The sequence below is a fragment of the Amblyomma mixtum genome, chromosome 3, assembly GCF_055824585.1.
Source record: "Amblyomma mixtum isolate Tamu chromosome 3, ASM5582458v1, whole genome shotgun sequence".
Taxonomy (NCBI): domain Eukaryota; kingdom Metazoa; phylum Arthropoda; class Arachnida; order Ixodida; family Ixodidae; genus Amblyomma; species Amblyomma mixtum.
Genome location: NC_143014.1, coordinates 131,247,439 through 131,266,070, shown reverse-complemented (window position 1 = coordinate 131,266,070; position 18,632 = coordinate 131,247,439). Strand labels below are relative to the sequence as shown.

General features: G+C 48.5%; 1 protein-coding gene across 2 annotated transcripts in view; it reads left to right on the top strand.

Annotated features, from left to right (window-relative positions):
- Nucleotides 1–18,632, top strand: part of LOC149351830 (lysosomal alpha-mannosidase-like) — a 123,680-nt gene that overhangs the window by 4,754 nt on the left and 100,294 nt on the right. For both annotated transcript variants that reach the window (XM_089577098.1, XM_089577097.1), the window contains exons 5-13: nucleotides 98–203; nucleotides 1,954–2,057; nucleotides 4,856–4,909; nucleotides 6,433–6,549; nucleotides 8,959–9,165; nucleotides 10,732–10,786; nucleotides 11,428–11,467; nucleotides 11,539–11,608; nucleotides 17,905–18,027. In XM_089577098.1, coding sequence (XP_089433224.1) covers nucleotides 98–203; nucleotides 1,954–2,057; nucleotides 4,856–4,909; nucleotides 6,433–6,549; nucleotides 8,959–9,165; nucleotides 10,732–10,786; nucleotides 11,428–11,467; nucleotides 11,539–11,608; nucleotides 17,905–18,027 — 876 coding nt within the window. The remainder of the gene's footprint in view (nucleotides 1–97; nucleotides 204–1,953; nucleotides 2,058–4,855; nucleotides 4,910–6,432; nucleotides 6,550–8,958; nucleotides 9,166–10,731; nucleotides 10,787–11,427; nucleotides 11,468–11,538; nucleotides 11,609–17,904; nucleotides 18,028–18,632) is intronic.

The window sequence follows — 18,632 nt, the reverse complement described above, 5'->3', positions numbered from 1 at the left end:
ATACGGGTGTGAAGTCTGGTGCTCCGGAGTCAGCTGGTTAGCTGGGTAAATATTTGTGCTTAGGCAGCACGTATACTGTATACATGCCTTTGTGCAGATGGGCTTCGACGCAGTTTTCCTGGGCCGCGTGCACGTGGCTGACAAAGAATACCGCCGCAAGCAACGCTCACTGGAGTTCCTCTGGAACGCTGACCGGAACATCGGTTGGTGCTTCCGAGATTTACCAGCTTATTCCGTTGCGATGCTTGCATGCACTGCATGGCGCTTGCGACCTAATGCTTGTGTCCAGCCCCTTGAATCACTGTTAGAGGGGTAAATACAGCTTTGGTACTTCGGCACGGAATCGTTCGGGAAAAGTAAATCTAAATCTATCACATTTGAGGAGCATTTTCGAAACAAACGAGTATCTATTACATGGAAATACCATAGTGAATTCTCAATTCTCTTAGCAGTACTCTTCCTCGGCTTGCATCCAGCAACCCCCCCCCCCCGAAAAAAAAAAACATATCCTGGTTACGTGCCTGCCAGGCTCTGATCCTACTGTTGTACAATGATTAGACGCAAAAGCAGCTGCGCACAAAATCACAAATATTTACAAGGCAGTCCAACGAGGTTACGTGCCTGAAAACTGGTGCCCACTTTCTTCCCGGCTGCATCTGGCTGCGATGCGAGCGTGGGCATCATGCGTCGCGCGCATACTGGGTCATAGCCAACAATTCTGGACAAAAGCATTTTTGAGCAATTTTGAGCAAACCGTTTATGAACGCAATTTTTTCATTTAATGTAAGATTTCATTATAACAATCAACATATGCGCAGATCAGCCGACGGCTTTCTTTTATTTTTTTTTCTATTAACGTTTTTGCTATCGTCAAAAGCGTTCCTCATTTTCTATTGAAGTCTTAACTGTTCGAGGCGATCGATGGAAACACTTTAAAAGAAATATTTTGCTACATATCAGAAGAATGAACCATTAACTTCATTATTTCAATAACAGGATTTATAATTTTCCAATTTTCGAAATTTTTCGCCGAGAATGTTGGACATGCAGAGAGCTGGGCCTGGTTTCAATACGGCAGAAGCTTCGTCAACGCCACCGCAAAAATCCGCTATTGGCCGAGAAAGAGACAGAGAGAGAGAAAGAAAGCGAATCGCTGCGTAAAAGCTTGATGATCCAAGGCACGAGCAGTCATCGGTGTAGGTATGTCTTGGGCTGTCCGGCGAAATGATGAAGAGGTGAGGGCAAGCGCTGCAGCAGTACCTGTGCGGCTCGGAAGACACGTGTTATCTCCTCACCCTCTCTGCTGCCCACGCTTACTCATATATAATCGTCAGAGAATGTACCGCGGCATATAATGTCGTTTCTCATGGTAAACAATTTCCCCGTCGCCATGCAATGGCCCAATAAATACTTCTCCATTAACCAACTGGCCAATGGTGCTAACAAACCGAACCAGTGATGTTCCATGCGGTAGCGAAAATCTCCTCCAGTTAGACCCAAAAATCTGTATTTCAGGCTCCCCTGAGTCAGCTTGAAAACCTTGTGAATTCTTAAAACGAAAAAAATGAAACGTCTTCGGCTCTTAGATTTTCCTGAAACTGTAAAAGTTTTCTTTTCGCCAATCACCCCCCCCCCCCCCCCCTAAAAAAAAAAAAAACCTTTAAAAAGGGAAAAACCATGCATGAAGCTCATTCAGTGGGTTCAGGGAATAAAAAGACCGCATTTCTGCCCAGGAAGTAAATATTGGATTATAGGCAAGCGATAATCAATGCAGGGAAATCACTACTACGGCTAATGCCCAGCGTATATTGTATATAGTATGTGAAGCGGCTGGCTGAATGACGCCAGCTCGCACGATGAAGACGCTACACTCTATACTTGCTTGCCTTAGTGCGCTGCTTGCATGTTGCGCACTTGTCCGAGCGCACGACATGGGCGACTACGCGCGCGCAGGGAGCGCTGCCGACCTGTTCACCTCCATCATGCCCAACGTGTACATGCCTCCAAGGGGATTCTGCTTCGACAAGTACAGCTGCACCACCGACGCGGACATTCTGGTAGGCCGGGGAGTGTTTGCCTGCTGGTACTGCATGCTGTTCGGCTAGCGCGAGGAACATCACTTTGTCTTGCGAAGGCCGTGCAGCGTCTTGTAAACTGGAGCTGGCGTTATGCCGAATTCACAAGGCTGATTGCGCGTAGAAACCATGCACGTGCTTTGCCAGCAGCAGTTCGCTAGCCCGTCACAATAGCCGACGGCTACACGACCAGTCACATGGCGTTCTGCCGCGCGGGCAGCCTTGTAATTTCGGCCCCCGATTTACTGACGACAGCTTCATGCGCAATAGCGTGGCATGTTTTTTAGTCAAATGCAGCGTGGTTTGCATGCGTGCCTAAGCTACATGTGCGGGGCGGTCATTGGATTCATGAGGACGTTAGTAAAAAAAAAAAATGAAATGAAGAAGTTCTAGTGGTCCTCTACCAAGACGGCCACGAGAAATCCGCCCATTGCACACGTGCCACTGCGGGGCGTTAAACTCGCGTACCACCAAATTCTAGCATCCGGATTATTTGGATGCACGGACATCGATATGACCCTCATAACGCAAAGATTTGAATTATGAGTTGCAATGAGTTCTTTTGCTTTCGGATTCGGGGCTTGAGAACAAATATATGCATTGCGATGTTAAAGGAATGTGTTGTACGTCCCAAAGCGTACACCGGGGGCTATGTTTTACGTTGTATTATAATCTACCCGATATTTTTCGTCTCTTGCATGTGACAGCCTGCAAATGTATCCTTAGGGTAGTCAAACTTTTCTTCTGAGGAATTTTGTTCACAAGAGCCCCAACACAGCGTGGAAAGGTGAAGTGCTTTATAGTCAAGTAATATTTTTATTTCTTCTTGAAGCATTCGAGAAGTTCGCAACCGGTTAACAAGTTCAGTTTTTCATAAACTTTTCGGACTTTCCCACATAAGAAATAAGCGGCCCGGTGGCTTCCCTTTGTAAGCTGGCGGTCATGAATGCCAGTGTAGTTATCTGTACAAAGCTCCAGCTGTTGATCTTTCTAGGCTGTTTCATTTGCTTTTCTTCTCTAAGTCCACGTGTTCATCTACAGCATCAATTAGGCCCCTTATATTCATCTTTTTCTGCAGATTAATTAGTGTTCCTTGGCTGCACTGAAAATATGAAGAGTTTCGAATCATCTAGGTCTTCTGTTTATTGGTGCCATCGCAACCTTGTATACTTAGGCATGCATGGTGCGTCCAAATCGGCGAACACAGTGAAGAAGACAGGCGATCTGCAGTCTCCCTTTCGTTCAGTTTTAGCGCATTTTTTTCATCCTCCTCACCCCAAGAAATATAAAAAAAATATCGCAGAGAATCTTTTTGGACACTGTGCTGTGCATGTTTGATTACAATGCAAAAAAAAATCAATAACAAAACATTTATACTTGAGAACACTATTGGTCACAATATTTTGTTGAAAGGGTTACCGGCGTTACGCTGATGAGGTCTGTTCCCCGTCGAAAGGCTAGTAAAACAATGCTGTTGTGTCTTTAGAATATACTATACAATATGCTACAAATTCATTCTGCGAGAGGTACAGGTATTATCTGAACCCGCTGAAGCATCGAGCGCTTTTTGGTGGTGCACACAGTAGTTCGGTGCAGTTGTTGGCACTATACCTGCAGGTCGGGGTGGAGAACTGGGACGGACAGTAACGCATTCTCCATGAAGTCAGAGGTAGAATAGAAGAAAACATTCAGAACGACACCATTAAGAACAGCGAACTAGGAGGGATGCACAATACAAAACCATAAACATTGATAGTATGCTATAAGCAGCCACAAGAAAAGAGAATGGTGAACACAACACAGTCAGAAACACACTGGAACACGGACACGAAAAGCGCAGACAAAAAATCAGGAGAAAGTGCAGCAAGTGCAAGGGCGAAGCACAGCATCACAATCGACCAATAACGGTCAGGGGAGTGCTAACGTCATTTCGGGGATGGAAGTAAGAGGTAAAGACATAAGTGTCGAATTGGGAACACAGGAACGGCGAATCGAGCAATTTACCTTTTTCTTCTTTACTTGCAAAGATGAGGGACGCACCATAGCTGGTAAGCATCTCGAGTATTTAAGACTATAATTAGCGGCACAGTAAACAATACAAAGATCAATGCAAGTCTGGAAAAAGCGAAACAGTAGCAATAAATAGAATGCAGTGACAGAGGTCGTAATGCACTGAGAATGGAAGGCAGTCAGAAAGTTAGCCTTTGTCAGACTACTTTATGGCCCTTTTGTCTTCGAGCTGATGGTGTTTTCTTTCTTAATGGTTACTAGTGCTTGCGGCGCTTTCAGCGTCCTGTTTTGGAAGAAGGTATCAGATGGCAAAAAATCGGTCGTTGAACATCTTGAGGGCCATTACATTTCCGCTAACGGTGCAAATTTGTTCATTCTCCGGCGAAGACAAGCTTCATGACGGAGATGGCAGTCCGGGTCACGAAGTGAATTACTGAAAATGTTGTAACTAATTTCTGTTAATTAGTCGGATAACCACAACCGTTATCTTATTTGACCCACTGAGGCCGACAGACGTCCATGTAAGGCAACATACTTGTCAGCCTCTGTTTTTCATAGATTACGAAAAATCACCCAGCATAGGGAATATATACTCTATGTCTCAGTGCAATGACTGCCCAAAACAAAGTGCTCTTTGCAGAACGAACCGGAGCTCTTCACATTTTCTTAAACTTTAGCTCTATACTAGGGAGAGCAACCCTTCACAACTTACTTTGTCGACACATCTAGAAGCAGCTTTGATTCTGACGCAGTCATATCAACTTTCGCAGGCTTACAATGCAAGGACTCGGGCTCGGCACTTTATGGACATCGTCAGAGAATACGTGAGTTTTTTTCCCAAGAGGCAATGCATGCATTGAATACAAACGCTCTACGAATTGCGAAAGCTGTTGCAGATTAATATTTACTTTTCTCCAAACGCTATATATTTCTACATTATAAATACTGGATTGGTTTTGCTATCTGAAACTCATTTCTCAATGTTTCGCTATTGCAGTTTGTAGGAAAGCGGTATTTGGAAGAAAATTCCGAAAATACTAGTTCTGAGTTTATTAAGTTAGTTTTCTGGATCCGCTACAATTCCTGTCCGGTTGTCTTTGACCAGATACCAAGCCATCAACTGCCGCCGGTTACAAACTTACACCTTTCCTAACCCGGCACTCTGGAGTCTTATGTACCCAGGGCAATTTTCAGAGAAATGCGCAAACTGCGAACTTAGGGCCACCTTGGACCAGCTACTATGGGAATGTCCTCATGCCCCCCGGGAGGGACGAGGTATAAACACAAAAGGTCAATGGGAGACCTTACTACTGAGCTCCGACCCGGCGACTCAGTTACAACTCGTCCGACTGGCCGAAGCCGCCGCCGAGAGTCAAGACCTTTCGGCCGTCGTCTAGGCGGGTAGCCCTCTGGCTACCCTCTGTCGGACCTTAAAAGTTTTCCAATCCTATCCGATTGTCTTGTGCACGCAATGGAACCGTTAATGTATGAGCACAAGCGATTTGACTTACGAGGTTCAGATTTAGCAGTGACGGAAGTAAGGCTTATTTATCGCCTTTTATGTATATGTATGTGTATGTTTGTGTTTATCGCCTTTGTTTGTATTTGTATAACCCCCCCCCCCCCCCCCCCCCGCGCGGAGAAAGGAAAACGCAAGCAATAATTATTTCATGTGCAATATTTACTGTTTTGTTTTTCGTACGGACGTTTAGAAGAGGCGCTGCGGGAGGAAATTCCCTGCTGTAAGGCTGCCCTTCATTAAGGCCTCGTTACCTTTGTAGATAATTTAGCTTGAGGTCATTGTACACCTCCAGTCTACGCAGAGAGTTCTCGGAGCTCCCCGCCCGCGCGTCGCCGGCAAGTATACACAAAAGCGCGGCGGCCGAGGACTCCTAGCATTGTTAAGCGTGCGCATCCGCCAGCGCATCAAGAAAGCCCTTCTGAAGAACCCAACGAACCCATCTTTAAATTCACTCCTGCAAACAGACGAAAATTTTTCGTCACTGTTCATGCCATGCTTTGTCACTCGCTTCTGATTGAAATTTACACAGCACTCCCGAGTGGTGGGTGACCTCCACGCTGATGATTTATCGGCATGATAAAATATTATCGGTGCCACAAACGAGACAGTGCACAGGCTTTCGTGCCTCTTCTATAAATACAAATCGCAAAATAAAACGCGACTGTTCCCAAACACTGCAGGATGGCCGGTAGAATTTCGTTTCCCCATGACTCAAAATTTCTTTTGGGGTTCGAAGCTGTTCAGATTGGTGAGAATTGGTCGCAGTGAAGCCTTTCAAGCAGTCTGCGACGAGAAACTTTACGGGGACGTTGTTCCTCTGCGCAGGCAAAGTATTACGACACGCGCAACGTGATGGTGACCATGGGTGGTGACCTGGCGTATACCAAAGCGGAAACCTGGTTCGACAACATCGACCGTCTCATCTCGGCCGTCAACAGGGAGGTGAATAAGCAGCTTCGCACTCTATTTGTCTGCTCTTTAATTTTTTTCTTCAGTCGAGCAAAATAGATGATACGTAGTTTTTGCAGCTGACGCACATGACCGCCACCTGACCCTGTGATCGCAAACGAAGCACAGCTCGAGGAGACCACGGTGAACCGTAATCTTGGCAACGACAGGATATATGTGCCGTCGCCAGGGACATTTATTCCTTTTGCAAATAGCAAAAATCCATCTGTAAAATGCCAGAAAAGTTCCTCACGGAGACATAACATTCAACGCTGGAAAGACGTTCAAAAACCACCGGTTTCCTTCTTTTTGGCTTCACGAGTGCCGATTCCGACAGAGGTGCCTTGACTGCAGTCTGCGCCGGCGTGCCGTATTGAGGGGCCCAAATCAAAGCAGATAACAATTGCCCAATGGAATGCAGGCGTTCGAACGATGTACGAAGGACGTTCTCTACTTGATGTTTAGATGTACGATGGACGACGAGTTCGATCCTGCATAGGAACTGCGAACATCTGAGGCCTTCCCGTGCGAAAAAAATAATAATAAAAGGGCAGCCGAACGAAATTGCCACGTACGTATAGGCGCTGGACATTCCGATGCCCTGCGGACACCAAAATTCAGATGTAAGTTTCCCAGAGACGCTCAAGAAACGTCCCACACTGCATATGACGTCTGACGGACATCCGCTGGTCACCTCAGCTTGGTTGTTCGGACCTTTGTCAGTCAATCTTTTCTTACAATGAGTTAACTCCGGACGCCCATCGTACCATCCGATGGATGACCGCAGATCACGCGTAGTTCATCCATCGATCCTTCGGAAAACGAAAGTACGGACATTTCTTGGATCATTTTGTAGCAGTTGCTAAACATGAATAAGCGCTAAAGTATTATTTTCTGGGAATTATGTGAACATCGAAAGAACAACTAACATGCATGCAAGTTTCGCAAATTTGGTGAGGCAACCCTGCAGGCTGGGAGACCTGGGAATCGTTACAGCAGGATGCTCTTAATCAACAATTAACAGCTATGATTAAGCTGCCAAGAAATCTGCAAGGCGCAAAGAGGGCGATAACAGAGCACTGCAACACAGCACAACTAGTCTGTACAACTTCACACTAACCTTTGAAATCACGGGCTCATCTTTCTGCGCCCAACCTTGAAGGGTGTCATTATGTGTTAGGTGGGTAATTAATAAAGTTCTTAAAAATTTTTTGCGCGGTGTATGCGAGCTATGGCAGGCGCATTTTAAGATGTCCAAATGCAAAAACTCTTTGTGTTGAAGAACATGGTTACTGCACGATCAATGAAAAAAATCTTGGACAGAGCAATATAAATGTATACTTCTACTGTTAGTGTTCACACCATAAGCTTACATTAAAGGTTCCCTCTTCTCTCTCGGATCCTTGGCATGCCTTTCCTTTCAGATCTGGGCGGTGACCGTCGGCTCCTTAGTGATAAAAATAATGCCTAACAAGCATTCTTTCAAGTTCCTCGCGAGACTGCGCCTAGGTTATGGATGTCATAGATATCGTAACTGTGCGCTTATGATGGTGCATCATCGCGTTGTGCGGGCTAACAAACCTACACTCTAGCTCCGCAAGAAGCAAGAAGTTCATAGGAAAGTGAGAGACCTTCAAGAAATTCCGCATTCAGCAAGAGGAAGGGCAGGCAAGAGCGACACAGCTCAGAAAACTGGCTGTGGCGGAAAAATTTACCCGCATGTTGCAGCGAGTACAAAGGGCAAACACATGTCTACAACGACCGAACTGTGTGTTCCGCAGCCCCCCAAGCCGCTGCGACCATGAATGCAAAAAAATTACGATGAAGTCCTTTGAATTTACATCCAGGCCATTTTGAATCAAATGTTATTTCTCGATATCGCGTTTTCAGGCCGAAACACGCCCAGGACGTGATCTAGACAAGCGTTTTGCCCTCCGTACATGCTAAGAAATTTGTCCCTTACGTATATGGGAAGATAGCTATTCCAGCCGGGTAACATGATCTGGCATGCCCATTGAACAAGGAAAAGACATTAAAGAAGCGCCTTCGCTGCTGTTCGAGGTGAGGCTCGCTATAACGGACACGCTTACACTGCGCACCGTAGAATATTGCGCCTTAGGTACCGATTTAATGTGTAGAGGAAGTATTTCCCTCTTCTATATTACTAGCTTTTCTTTTTCAGGTACTACTACTTCGTACAAACTTATTGGCCGAGATAAATTGCCTGCTCGCTGATCCACACATAATTTGCCCTTTGCACTCCGAGCACGTGTTCAATCAATCAATCAATCAATCAATCAATCAATCAATCAATCAATCAATCAATCAATCAATCAATCAATCAATCAATCAATCAATCAATCAATCAATCAATCAATCAATCAATCAATCAATCAATCGCAGGCGTCGAGCTCAGGCGTGAAATTGCAAGCGTTCTACTCCAGCCCTTCGTGCTACCTGAAGGCGCTGCACGCAGCCAACAGGTCCTGGCCCGCACACACGCGTGATTTCCTGCCGTACGCCGACCGGCCGCAGTTCTACTGGACGGGTTTCTACGCCAGCCGACCATGCCTCAAGCGATACGCCAGGCGCGCCAACGGATTTCTACAGGTAACATCCACAGGAGCGGCTCCCTCTGACGCAAATTAAGCATGTTGCGCCACACGGCCTTGAAAACACTTAGCATACATAGCAGTGCAAGCGTCCATGCGTGGCGATTCGTTCAGTTCGCTGATATCGAACCGTAGGCGGCGACGCTCACGACGCAAGATCCTTTGGGTTAATCGCTTGGTAGTCGCCTTGCACCTGAGCAGCGCGTGGCTGGTAGCGGCGAGCGGTATAGAGAGCATGCGACAGACACACCGCTGTGTGACGTGCGCTCGTAGGCGTGGCCAGCAGTCTTTCTGGCTGCGCGGTTTCGTTTTCGCCCGTGTGCGGCCCCAAAATTCCTATAGCGCTGTAGCGACCACGAGAATGGCTTTTTCAAAAATCCAGAAACTGACATGGATATTGCTTAGGGTGGACTAGAAGCATCCCGACAAACGAGGAGCCTAACTGTAATCATTAAAAATTAACTATTAATATATTAGTTTTTTCATCCTGATAGTTATCACGTCTTAGCTGCATTCTCATGCACACCACCGCTGACAATGCTGTGCCGAAGAGTGCGCTCTTCTAACTCAAAATTTTAAAAATTACTAACAGCCTTCGGTGAAAAACCCTGTGTAAGGAACAACAGGATATCATTTACACGCAAATAGCAAGTGCACCTATTTCAAACTATGCAACTTTTTACTCAATTTGTGCCTGAGAGTACATGTAGAATCATGCCAAAATAATATGGAGCACACTTGAAACTCCTATTACGCCTTACGTAGAGAAAATCCGGAGGTACAGTCGGGCCGGAATGAAACGCGAACACGCATATGTCATATATTTTTGCTTTGCAGCGAGATATTCCTTTACAACCTATTTTCGATTATGCATTTCAGTAGGCCCTTTACCCAGACACATGAATCAGGCTGGTTGTACACTTCAGCTGAAAGTAGGCAGGTAAAATATTTTGTTTTCTTGACATGCTCTGTTCGCGTTTCATTCCGGCCTGACTGTACCTAATAGTACAAGCCGCTGGTGCGCTCGCATGCAAACTCAAAGAACCGTCATTTTTTTTAAGTAACGCGTTTGGTTTGGTTTATTGGGGTTTAACGTCCCAAAGCGAAAAAGGCTATGAGAGACGCCGTAGTGGAGGGCTCCGGAAATTTCGACCACCTGGGGTTCTTTAACGTGCACTGGCGTCGCGCAGTACGCGGGCCTCTAGAATTTCGCCTTCATCGATTAAGTAACGCATGAGAAACGTTTAACCGTTGAAGGGCGCTCCGTATTATTCTGGCCGCACATGTACTATCGCGATCAAAATATTACGGGACGCGTGTTCTCGGAGAAAAGCTGATTGCAGCTCCCCGTGGGGACTGAGTCGCGTGGTATTGTTGCCAGCGGATAGAGGATATTTGTCCCCTCATAACTTGTCACATTTCAGGCGAAGAAAACACGTGTCTGCGCCGAAAAACATTTTTTTTTTTGCACACTTGTGTCCCGTAAACTTTTGATCGCGATGGTACATGAAAGCATTCTTACGTCTGCTCTGCATCTCTGATAGTATACTTTTCTTTTCAATAGGCGTGCAAGCAGATCGCTGTCACAGCTGGACTTCGAGCGTCCATACACAAACTCAGTAAGTTAGAGGCACAATAGCGCCTTTGCTTGGCTAGACATGACGGACTTTATCCCAATGCTAAAGCTAAACGTTGCTACAAACGTACTATGACATCGATGAAGTCATAGTCCGCGACATGAGAGAAAAAAAGACGTGGTCAAAAGGACGCTATGACAAACTGCGGTACAAAGGCTTTGAATCGCTGTCACAGCTGGACTTCGAGCGTCCATACACAAACTCAGTAAGTTAGAGGCACAATAGCGCCTTTGCTTGGCTAGACATGACGAACTTTATCCCAATGCTAAAGCTAAACGTTGCTATAAACGTACTATGACATCGATGAATCCTTCCAATCCTTCCTTGAATCCTTCCAAATCGCGCCTCGGTTAGACATAACTCAAGCAGCATGGAATTAGATACGCAACTTTAAGCAGATAGAAGTGAGCGTACGTCCCATGGAGTACGTAATGAAAGTCAATGCCCCCAAACCTCCAAAAACACACTCGAGTGCACATGTTCCTAGTTCTGACTAAAAATGCGTAGGGAAACACAGGGTCACCGCAATGCGACAAGCTTATTTCACGGTCACATGTTGGTTGACTGCGGCACTAGTTAACGTAATCACTTACCTCTTTCTTTCGACAACTTGTTCTATGCAGAGAGGGCCGTCGCCACGATGCAGCACCACGACGCGATCACGTGAGCAGTTACATTTTTGGTGCACAGTTGGAGCATTTGGGGTGATGCGACAAACGCTCCATTATGCGCAGTGGGACTTGCTCGGAAAAGGCAGCCAGAGGTTATTCCAGGCTCATAGGGGACAGCATCTTCCAATGCGAGGTGAGAACGCTGTGATAGTTCCCTTTTCCCTGTCGGCACAAGATTTTCGTTTTAGTGCGTTTGTGCTAAGGCTGCCGATCTCGAAAATCCCGCTGTCTGTTTATCTGAGCCGGCTAGACCTGCAGAAATAGAATAAATGTGGCCGCGACTGAGCTGCGCCTGGGTTCCGGACCCGCGGCGGCGCGAACAGGTCAGCTTCGCTGACCACTGCACGATAGCACTAGGATATCGCCGCCGGTAATCCCTCATGTTTAATTGCCACCCTCTCGCGCTGCGCATTGCACATCGTCGTCTTCGTCAACTTAATCCGTGCGCAATGGATCCAGAACACACCGTTATCGCAGTACCCTCTTAAAGTGTGTTAAGCTGTCCCAAAATTCTATAGTTCGCTATCACTAAGGTCCCTAATCACCGATATCGGCGATCTCTGCCTGACCTTGAAACCCTATAGCCTCGAACCGAAAGCGAAATGAACCGCGACGTGCTATACTTCGCATTTGGCCAAGTAAGCTAAATCGGCTGTGTTAATTTTTTTTTACGCAAAATTGGTTTTGGGGGGTTTAACGTCCCAAAGCGACTAAGGCTATGAGAGACGCTTTTTACGCAAAATTTGTTTTTAGTACCATGCCGACGAGGCAGTTCAAGCACAGGCGCAACAGTTTGTGCAGCATTAAAAAAAAAAGGATTTTTGTCTAGAGTTTCTTCGAACCAAGAACGCTGTATACGCCAACATGCGTGACCCTCCTGTAATAGTGTTGTGTCCCCTTATTGCTTTTGTGTGTGTGCGCCCTCGCATCCTCCTCCTAACGACCACTCGCATCCTCCTCCTAACGACCACTCGCATCCTCCTCCTAACGACGACTTGCCCCTCGTCGCACGCTGTCGCCAGATGCCCCCCCATGGTGCGCCCCCGCATCCTCCTCCTGTTTTGGGAAGCCACTCCCTCCCGTGGACGCTTCTCCGCTCCCTCTTTTCTTCGGGCGGCCAGTTCGGCTCCTGCCTCGGTCGACGCTGGTCGCACCCTCATCGGCTTTAAATAAACGAAGTCTTAAAGTACCGTGTGCGTCTTTCGCTGCATTCAACACAGCGACCGGACACGACAGTGGCGACGAGAAAGTGGATTCGACCCGCGCTACGCAACGCTATTGACAAGCCATGGCTACGCGAGGGTTTCCCAATCAGATACCAGAGTTCAACGGCTCATCGTGGTCATCGTGGGTTGGACGCCTTCAGTTCTACTTTGAAGCTAACAACATCACAGACCCAGCCTTGAAGAGGGCCAACCTGCTGACGCTGTGCGGGGAGCAGACCTACGATACTGTCTGCGCCCTTATTCAGCCAAGCACACCAGCGGCAGTGTCTTACGACGACATCGTAAAAGCGCTGCAAAAGCACTACGACCCAAGGCCATCCGAGGTCTACAGCCGGGCTCGCTTCCAACGACGAGATCAACTGGGAGGAGAAACTGTGAGCGCCTACGTAGCCGCGCTCAAGAAGCTCGCTGCCGACTGCAATTTTGGAACGCTGTCGACAACAGCTACCGGGCAGGAGGGAGACGCAGCTTCTTCTGCTAACACCACCATGCTTCCCTTGGACGTGATGTTACGCGACAGATTTGTGTGCGGACTGAGTGACGAGTCACTGCAGCAGCGCCTGTTCGCTGAGAAGGACCTCACATTCAGCAAAGCTTACGACATCGCCGTTCGAGCGGAGAGCGCCGGTCACCAGCAGAGAGGGATTCGCCGGAACACCGAGCCGGTACACCAGACAAGCAACCAGGTGCGCAAGCCTTCTGTTGTTGTAAAATCGGTCAAAAAGGCACAACGCTGCTGGCGGTGTGACGACCAACACAACCCCCAGGGATGTCGATTCCAGTCAGCCACGTGTAATTTTTGCCACAAGCGAGGGCATATCGAAAGAGCATGCATTACGAAACGGAGACTTGCCAAGATAAAGTCACCTTCCCAGCCTAATCACAGCGTCAACGCCTCAGAGAATACGCCGCTATCTGATCTCCATGGAACAACATCAGCAACACCATCTGTGTTGTACGACCTGAACACCATGAATCTCGGCACGCGACCGAAGATTTTTACAGAAGTAAGCGTACATCACCAGCTGATTAAGTTCGAGGTGGACTCCGGCGCAGCCTGTACTCTGATCAGTGAGGACACGTTCCGAACTTCATGGCCATCTGACGCACCCGCCCTGCAACAAGACGACACGCACCTGCGAACGTGGTCAGGACAGAATCTGCCACTATTGGGCTCTGCCAACGTGCAGGTTAACTACAACGGCCAGACCCATACGCTACCTCTGCTTGTTGTGAAGGGCACAGGATCAAGCCTTCTAGGGAGAAACTGGTTTTCTCCACTAGGCGTGATGATATGCGGCATACACCAGACGCCGAGCCAGAACATGGTTGAGCAACTGCAAGAGAAATACGAAAGAGTATTCTCGGAAGAGTTTCCAGGAAACGAAGGGCCCCCGGTCACACTGGAGTTGTTGGACAACGCGCAACCCAAATTTCTGAAGGCCAGGCCGGTGCCGTTTGCTCTCCGAGATTCAGTTGAAAAAGAGTTGGACAAACTGGAGCAGCAAGGTGTCATCGAGCCGACGCAGCATTCAGAATGGGCCACACCACTTGTCGTAGTTCGCAAGAAGAACGGAACCATACGCCTCTGCGGAGACTACCGGAGCACCGTCAATCTTGCGACTAAAGCGTCCTCTTACCCGCTACCGACACCTGAAGAAGTATTCAGTGTACTGCGTGGCGCAAGAGTCTTCAGCACATTGGACCTCACCCAGGCGTATCAGCAGCTGAAGGTGAGCGAGTCAACTGCTGAATTATTGGCAATTAACACACTGAAAGGCTTGTACAAAGTCAAGCGACTGCCTTTTGGCGTAGCTGCAGCCCCGGCCATATTTCAAAAATTCATGGAGACAGTGCTTCAGGGCATCCCAGGAGTTTGTGTCTACCTTGACGATGTCATCATCAGTGGCACTTCCACTGAAGAGCATGCAGTGCGCCTAGAGCTCGTTCTCGAAAGGCTAGCAAACGCTAATTTGTGCATAAGCAAATCGAAGTGCTGTTTTGCGGTGCCAGAGGTGCAATTTCTGGGACACCGAATTGATGCGGAAGGCATTCACCCTACCGAGGACGAAGTGCGAGCGATCACAGAAGCACGAGCTCCAACAAACAAGCAGGAGCTACAGGCTTTTCTCGGACTCTTGACGTTCTACGACCGGTTCTTGGAACAAAGAGCTACCGTGGCCAACGACTTGTACCAACTCCTTCGGAAAGATGTGACATGGACATGGTCGCCACGCCATCAGCGGTCATTCGATGCCCTGAAAGACCTGATTCGAAGATGTACAGTCCTCCGCCACTACGACGAAAGGAAGCCTCTGCTTTTGGCTTGCGACGCATCACCGTACGGAGTCGGCGCGGTTCTATCGCAAACTGACGAGCAAGGAAGGGAAGCTCCCATCGCCTTCGCCTCACGTACGTTGTCGCAAGCAGAACGCAACTACGCGCAACTTGACAAAGAAGGGCTAGCCATCGTCTACGCGGCGACACATTTTCACCAGTACATTGCCGGCCGGAAGGTGACCTTTATAACCGATCACCGACCGCTATTGGGCATTCTGGGACCACAAAGGCCTATGCCACCAACTTTGTCTCCGCGAATGACACGTTGGTGCATCAAACTCTCAGCGTACGACTACGCTCTGGTCTACCGCAATGGGAGTAAACATCAAAACGCCGATGCGCTAAGCCGTCTGCCACTAGACGCAACTGTTGACGAACCATTTCCACCAGGAGACGTTCTGATGTTCGAAGCACTGCCAGAACCTCCGCTTACAGCAGGCACAGTTGCAGCATCTACGCAGAAGTGCGCAGCTCTCCGGCTAGTTTACACAGCTGTTCAACAAGGCAACGTGCATAAACTCAAAGGGGACAACTTCGACGCTTACCGCAGGCGAGCTACAGAGTTGAGCACCCATCGCGGCTGCATCATATTTGGGTCCCGAGTTGTGATGCCGAGAGAACTACGCGCACAAGCTATGTCTCTCATCCACGCCGGACATCGGGGCATCGTTGCAATGAAAAAGTGTGCCAGAAGCTACATGTGGTGGCCTGGCATTGACAACGACATCGAAACAGTGGTGCGAGAATGCAAGCCTTGCCAGAGCAGCCGGAGCGCCCCGCCGAAAGCTCCTGTCCCAGAATGGGAAAAGCCAGACACACCATGGCACACACTGCACATTGATTTTGCAGGACCAATTGAGGGCTGCACTTTCCTTGTGGTCGTAGATGCCTACACAAAGTGGCTTGAGATAAGGCAAATGGGACAGACGACTTCGGCAGCAGTCATTGACAACCTCCGATCACTATTTGCAACGTTCGGCCTGCCGCGCAAGGTAGTGTCGGACAACGGAACACCGTTTGTGTCTGCGGAGATCCTCAAGTTTTATCGCGACAACGGGATCTCATCAGTTACATCGGCCCCCTACCACCCAGCGACAAACGGACAAGCCGAGCGCTACGTAGCCGAGCTAAAACGCGCCCTTGAAAGAGATCAGACAGGCTCGCTGCAGCGCCGCCTTGCGCGCTTTCTCTTCAAGCAGCACACGACGGTTCAGAGCACAACAGGCGAGACCCCCTCGAAAATGATGTTCGAGCGTGAAATGCGAACCCAGCTCACAGCCATCCTCCCCGAGCCAAAGGCAGAGACGTTCCGGGAAGAAAAAGCAATTCCGCGCTGCGGCACGCTTAATGAGGGGCAGCGCGTCCTCGCCCGACAGTTTCTGAAAAAGCCACGCTGGGAGGAAGCTACAATTGTCAGACGCATAGGCCTGCGCTCTTGGCTCGTCAACATACATGGCACAGTAGCACGCCGACATCTCAACCAGCTGCGTAGATTTACGACGCCGTCTGAGAGCTGTCCGCCAGCGGAGAGAACACGTGCACCATCTTCCCACATAGCCTGGCACCTCTTCCCGGAAGAAGAGACTTCGCCCAGGACAGACCTAGGAGATACAGCGAACAACAGCCAGCCTACAAGTGTTTCTCCCCCGAGCGCACAAAGCCAGCGCGCCTCCACGCGTGAGCGCCGACCCCCTGCACGATACCAGGCAACTTTCTAAGGGGGAAGGAAGTGTTGTGTCCCCTTATTGCTTTTGTGTGTGTGCGCCCTCGCATCCTCCTCCTAACGACCACTCGCATCCTCCTCCTAACGACCACTCGCATCCTCCTCCTAACGACGACTTGCCCCTCGTCGCACGCTGTCGCCAGATGCCCCCCCATGGTGCGCCCCCGCATCCTCCTCCTGTTTTGGGAAGCCACTCCCTCCCGTGGACGCTTCTCCGCTCCCTCTTTTCTTCGGGCGGCCAGTTCGGCTCCTGCCTCGGTCGACGCTGGTCGCACCCTCATCGGCTTTAAATAAACGAAGTCTTAAAGTACCGTGTGCGTCTTTCGCTGCATTCAACACAGCGACCGGACACGACAAATAGTAAGGGGCTTCCGTGCGAGACGTCATAGACTCATTAACAGCAAGAACAGCGGAAAAACTTTCGCAAACTATGTTGATGCACTAGAGTTCTGCACTCTACGTATACGCGATGACTCAGCTTTTCATTCTGAACAGTGACCAAAACGATAAGGACCAGGATGAAAGAAGGACGCAACGCAAGCGCCGTGATGTGTTTGATTTTCATCAATTACAAAGATTTTCATCGTGCTTGCCTGATCGGTATCGCTGATGAATATGTAAAACTCACGCGAAATGTTACTGTAAGTAAAAAATGTCAAGAAAGCGGCATCCGTAAGCGTTTACGGAGGAGCGGTCTGATTAGCATTGGCTGCGGTCCTCGATAATTTGAAAAGTTGAGTAGACCATCCCTGCTGGGAGTGGCCCACACACGCTCGCGGGAAACTGCGCACCCTCTGCCTCACAATTCGCTGGCACTCCAGTAATGGGAGTTACAGCTTGCTTAAGCAGATCACTGCTTCCCGACAATGTCAATACACAACGGCGTGTCATTGGTCAGCACTTCTGCTGCATTTGGCATCGTGTGCGCTGCTAACATGAATGCCGACCGAAGTGAACCGCTTTTACGTGCGACGTGGCCGCTGATTCGTTGTCGCAAGCCGTAGCTCCCACTACTTGAGTGCCACCAAGCTGTAAGGCAGGACCAAACAGAATGATAACGAGGGACGAGCGTGATGTACTAAGATGTCTCTCTTCTGAGTAAGAGGCGTTCGGTGCGCAATTTCCGGCTGGTTCTCGCAGAAAGTGATCAGCGACGGGATCGTGAGCCTGCTGTGGCGCAACCCAGACAGCTACGAGGAGCCACTACAGTTTTGCCACCGGATGAACGAGACCGTCTGCTATATCACCGAGAACGAGAGCCAGGTATATTCCGATCCTCGATGCACCTACAGCCCTATGCGATCATCCGAAATTCCACACACTAGGGTATCTGTTGATTGATTGTTTAGACATGCTGTTCCATGACACCTTAGGGGTCATACTGGCCTGGAAAGGCTTGCTGCCAGTGACAATAAAATAAAACTTAACTTGATATAACTCTGTTTTAATGGCGCACCCTCTAGACAACAGCCGACGCTCGAAAATTACAACCCGAAAGGGACAGAAATTTGTTTTCCATTATGCGGAGTTCGAATTAAGGAGAGCTGTTTTAATACATTTGACGCTGGTGGAACCAAGGAGTCAGTTAGATTAAACCTAATAATCAATTTGAATTAATTAAAATCAACAAGAGCATTTACGCTGTATAGAATGAGTATAGTTTCGCTTGAGGTCGTGACGCACTCAAGCGTTTCAATAACTGCTTTGTAAAAGGATATTTTTCATCGACTTGTCCCGCTTAGAGGCTAGATCTGCTATATCACTTGTTCTCGAAAAATTGCTGGTTGGTTGGTTTATGGGGTTTAACGTCCCAAAGTGACTAAGGCTATGAGAGACGCCGTAGTGGAGGGCTCCGGAAATTTCGACCA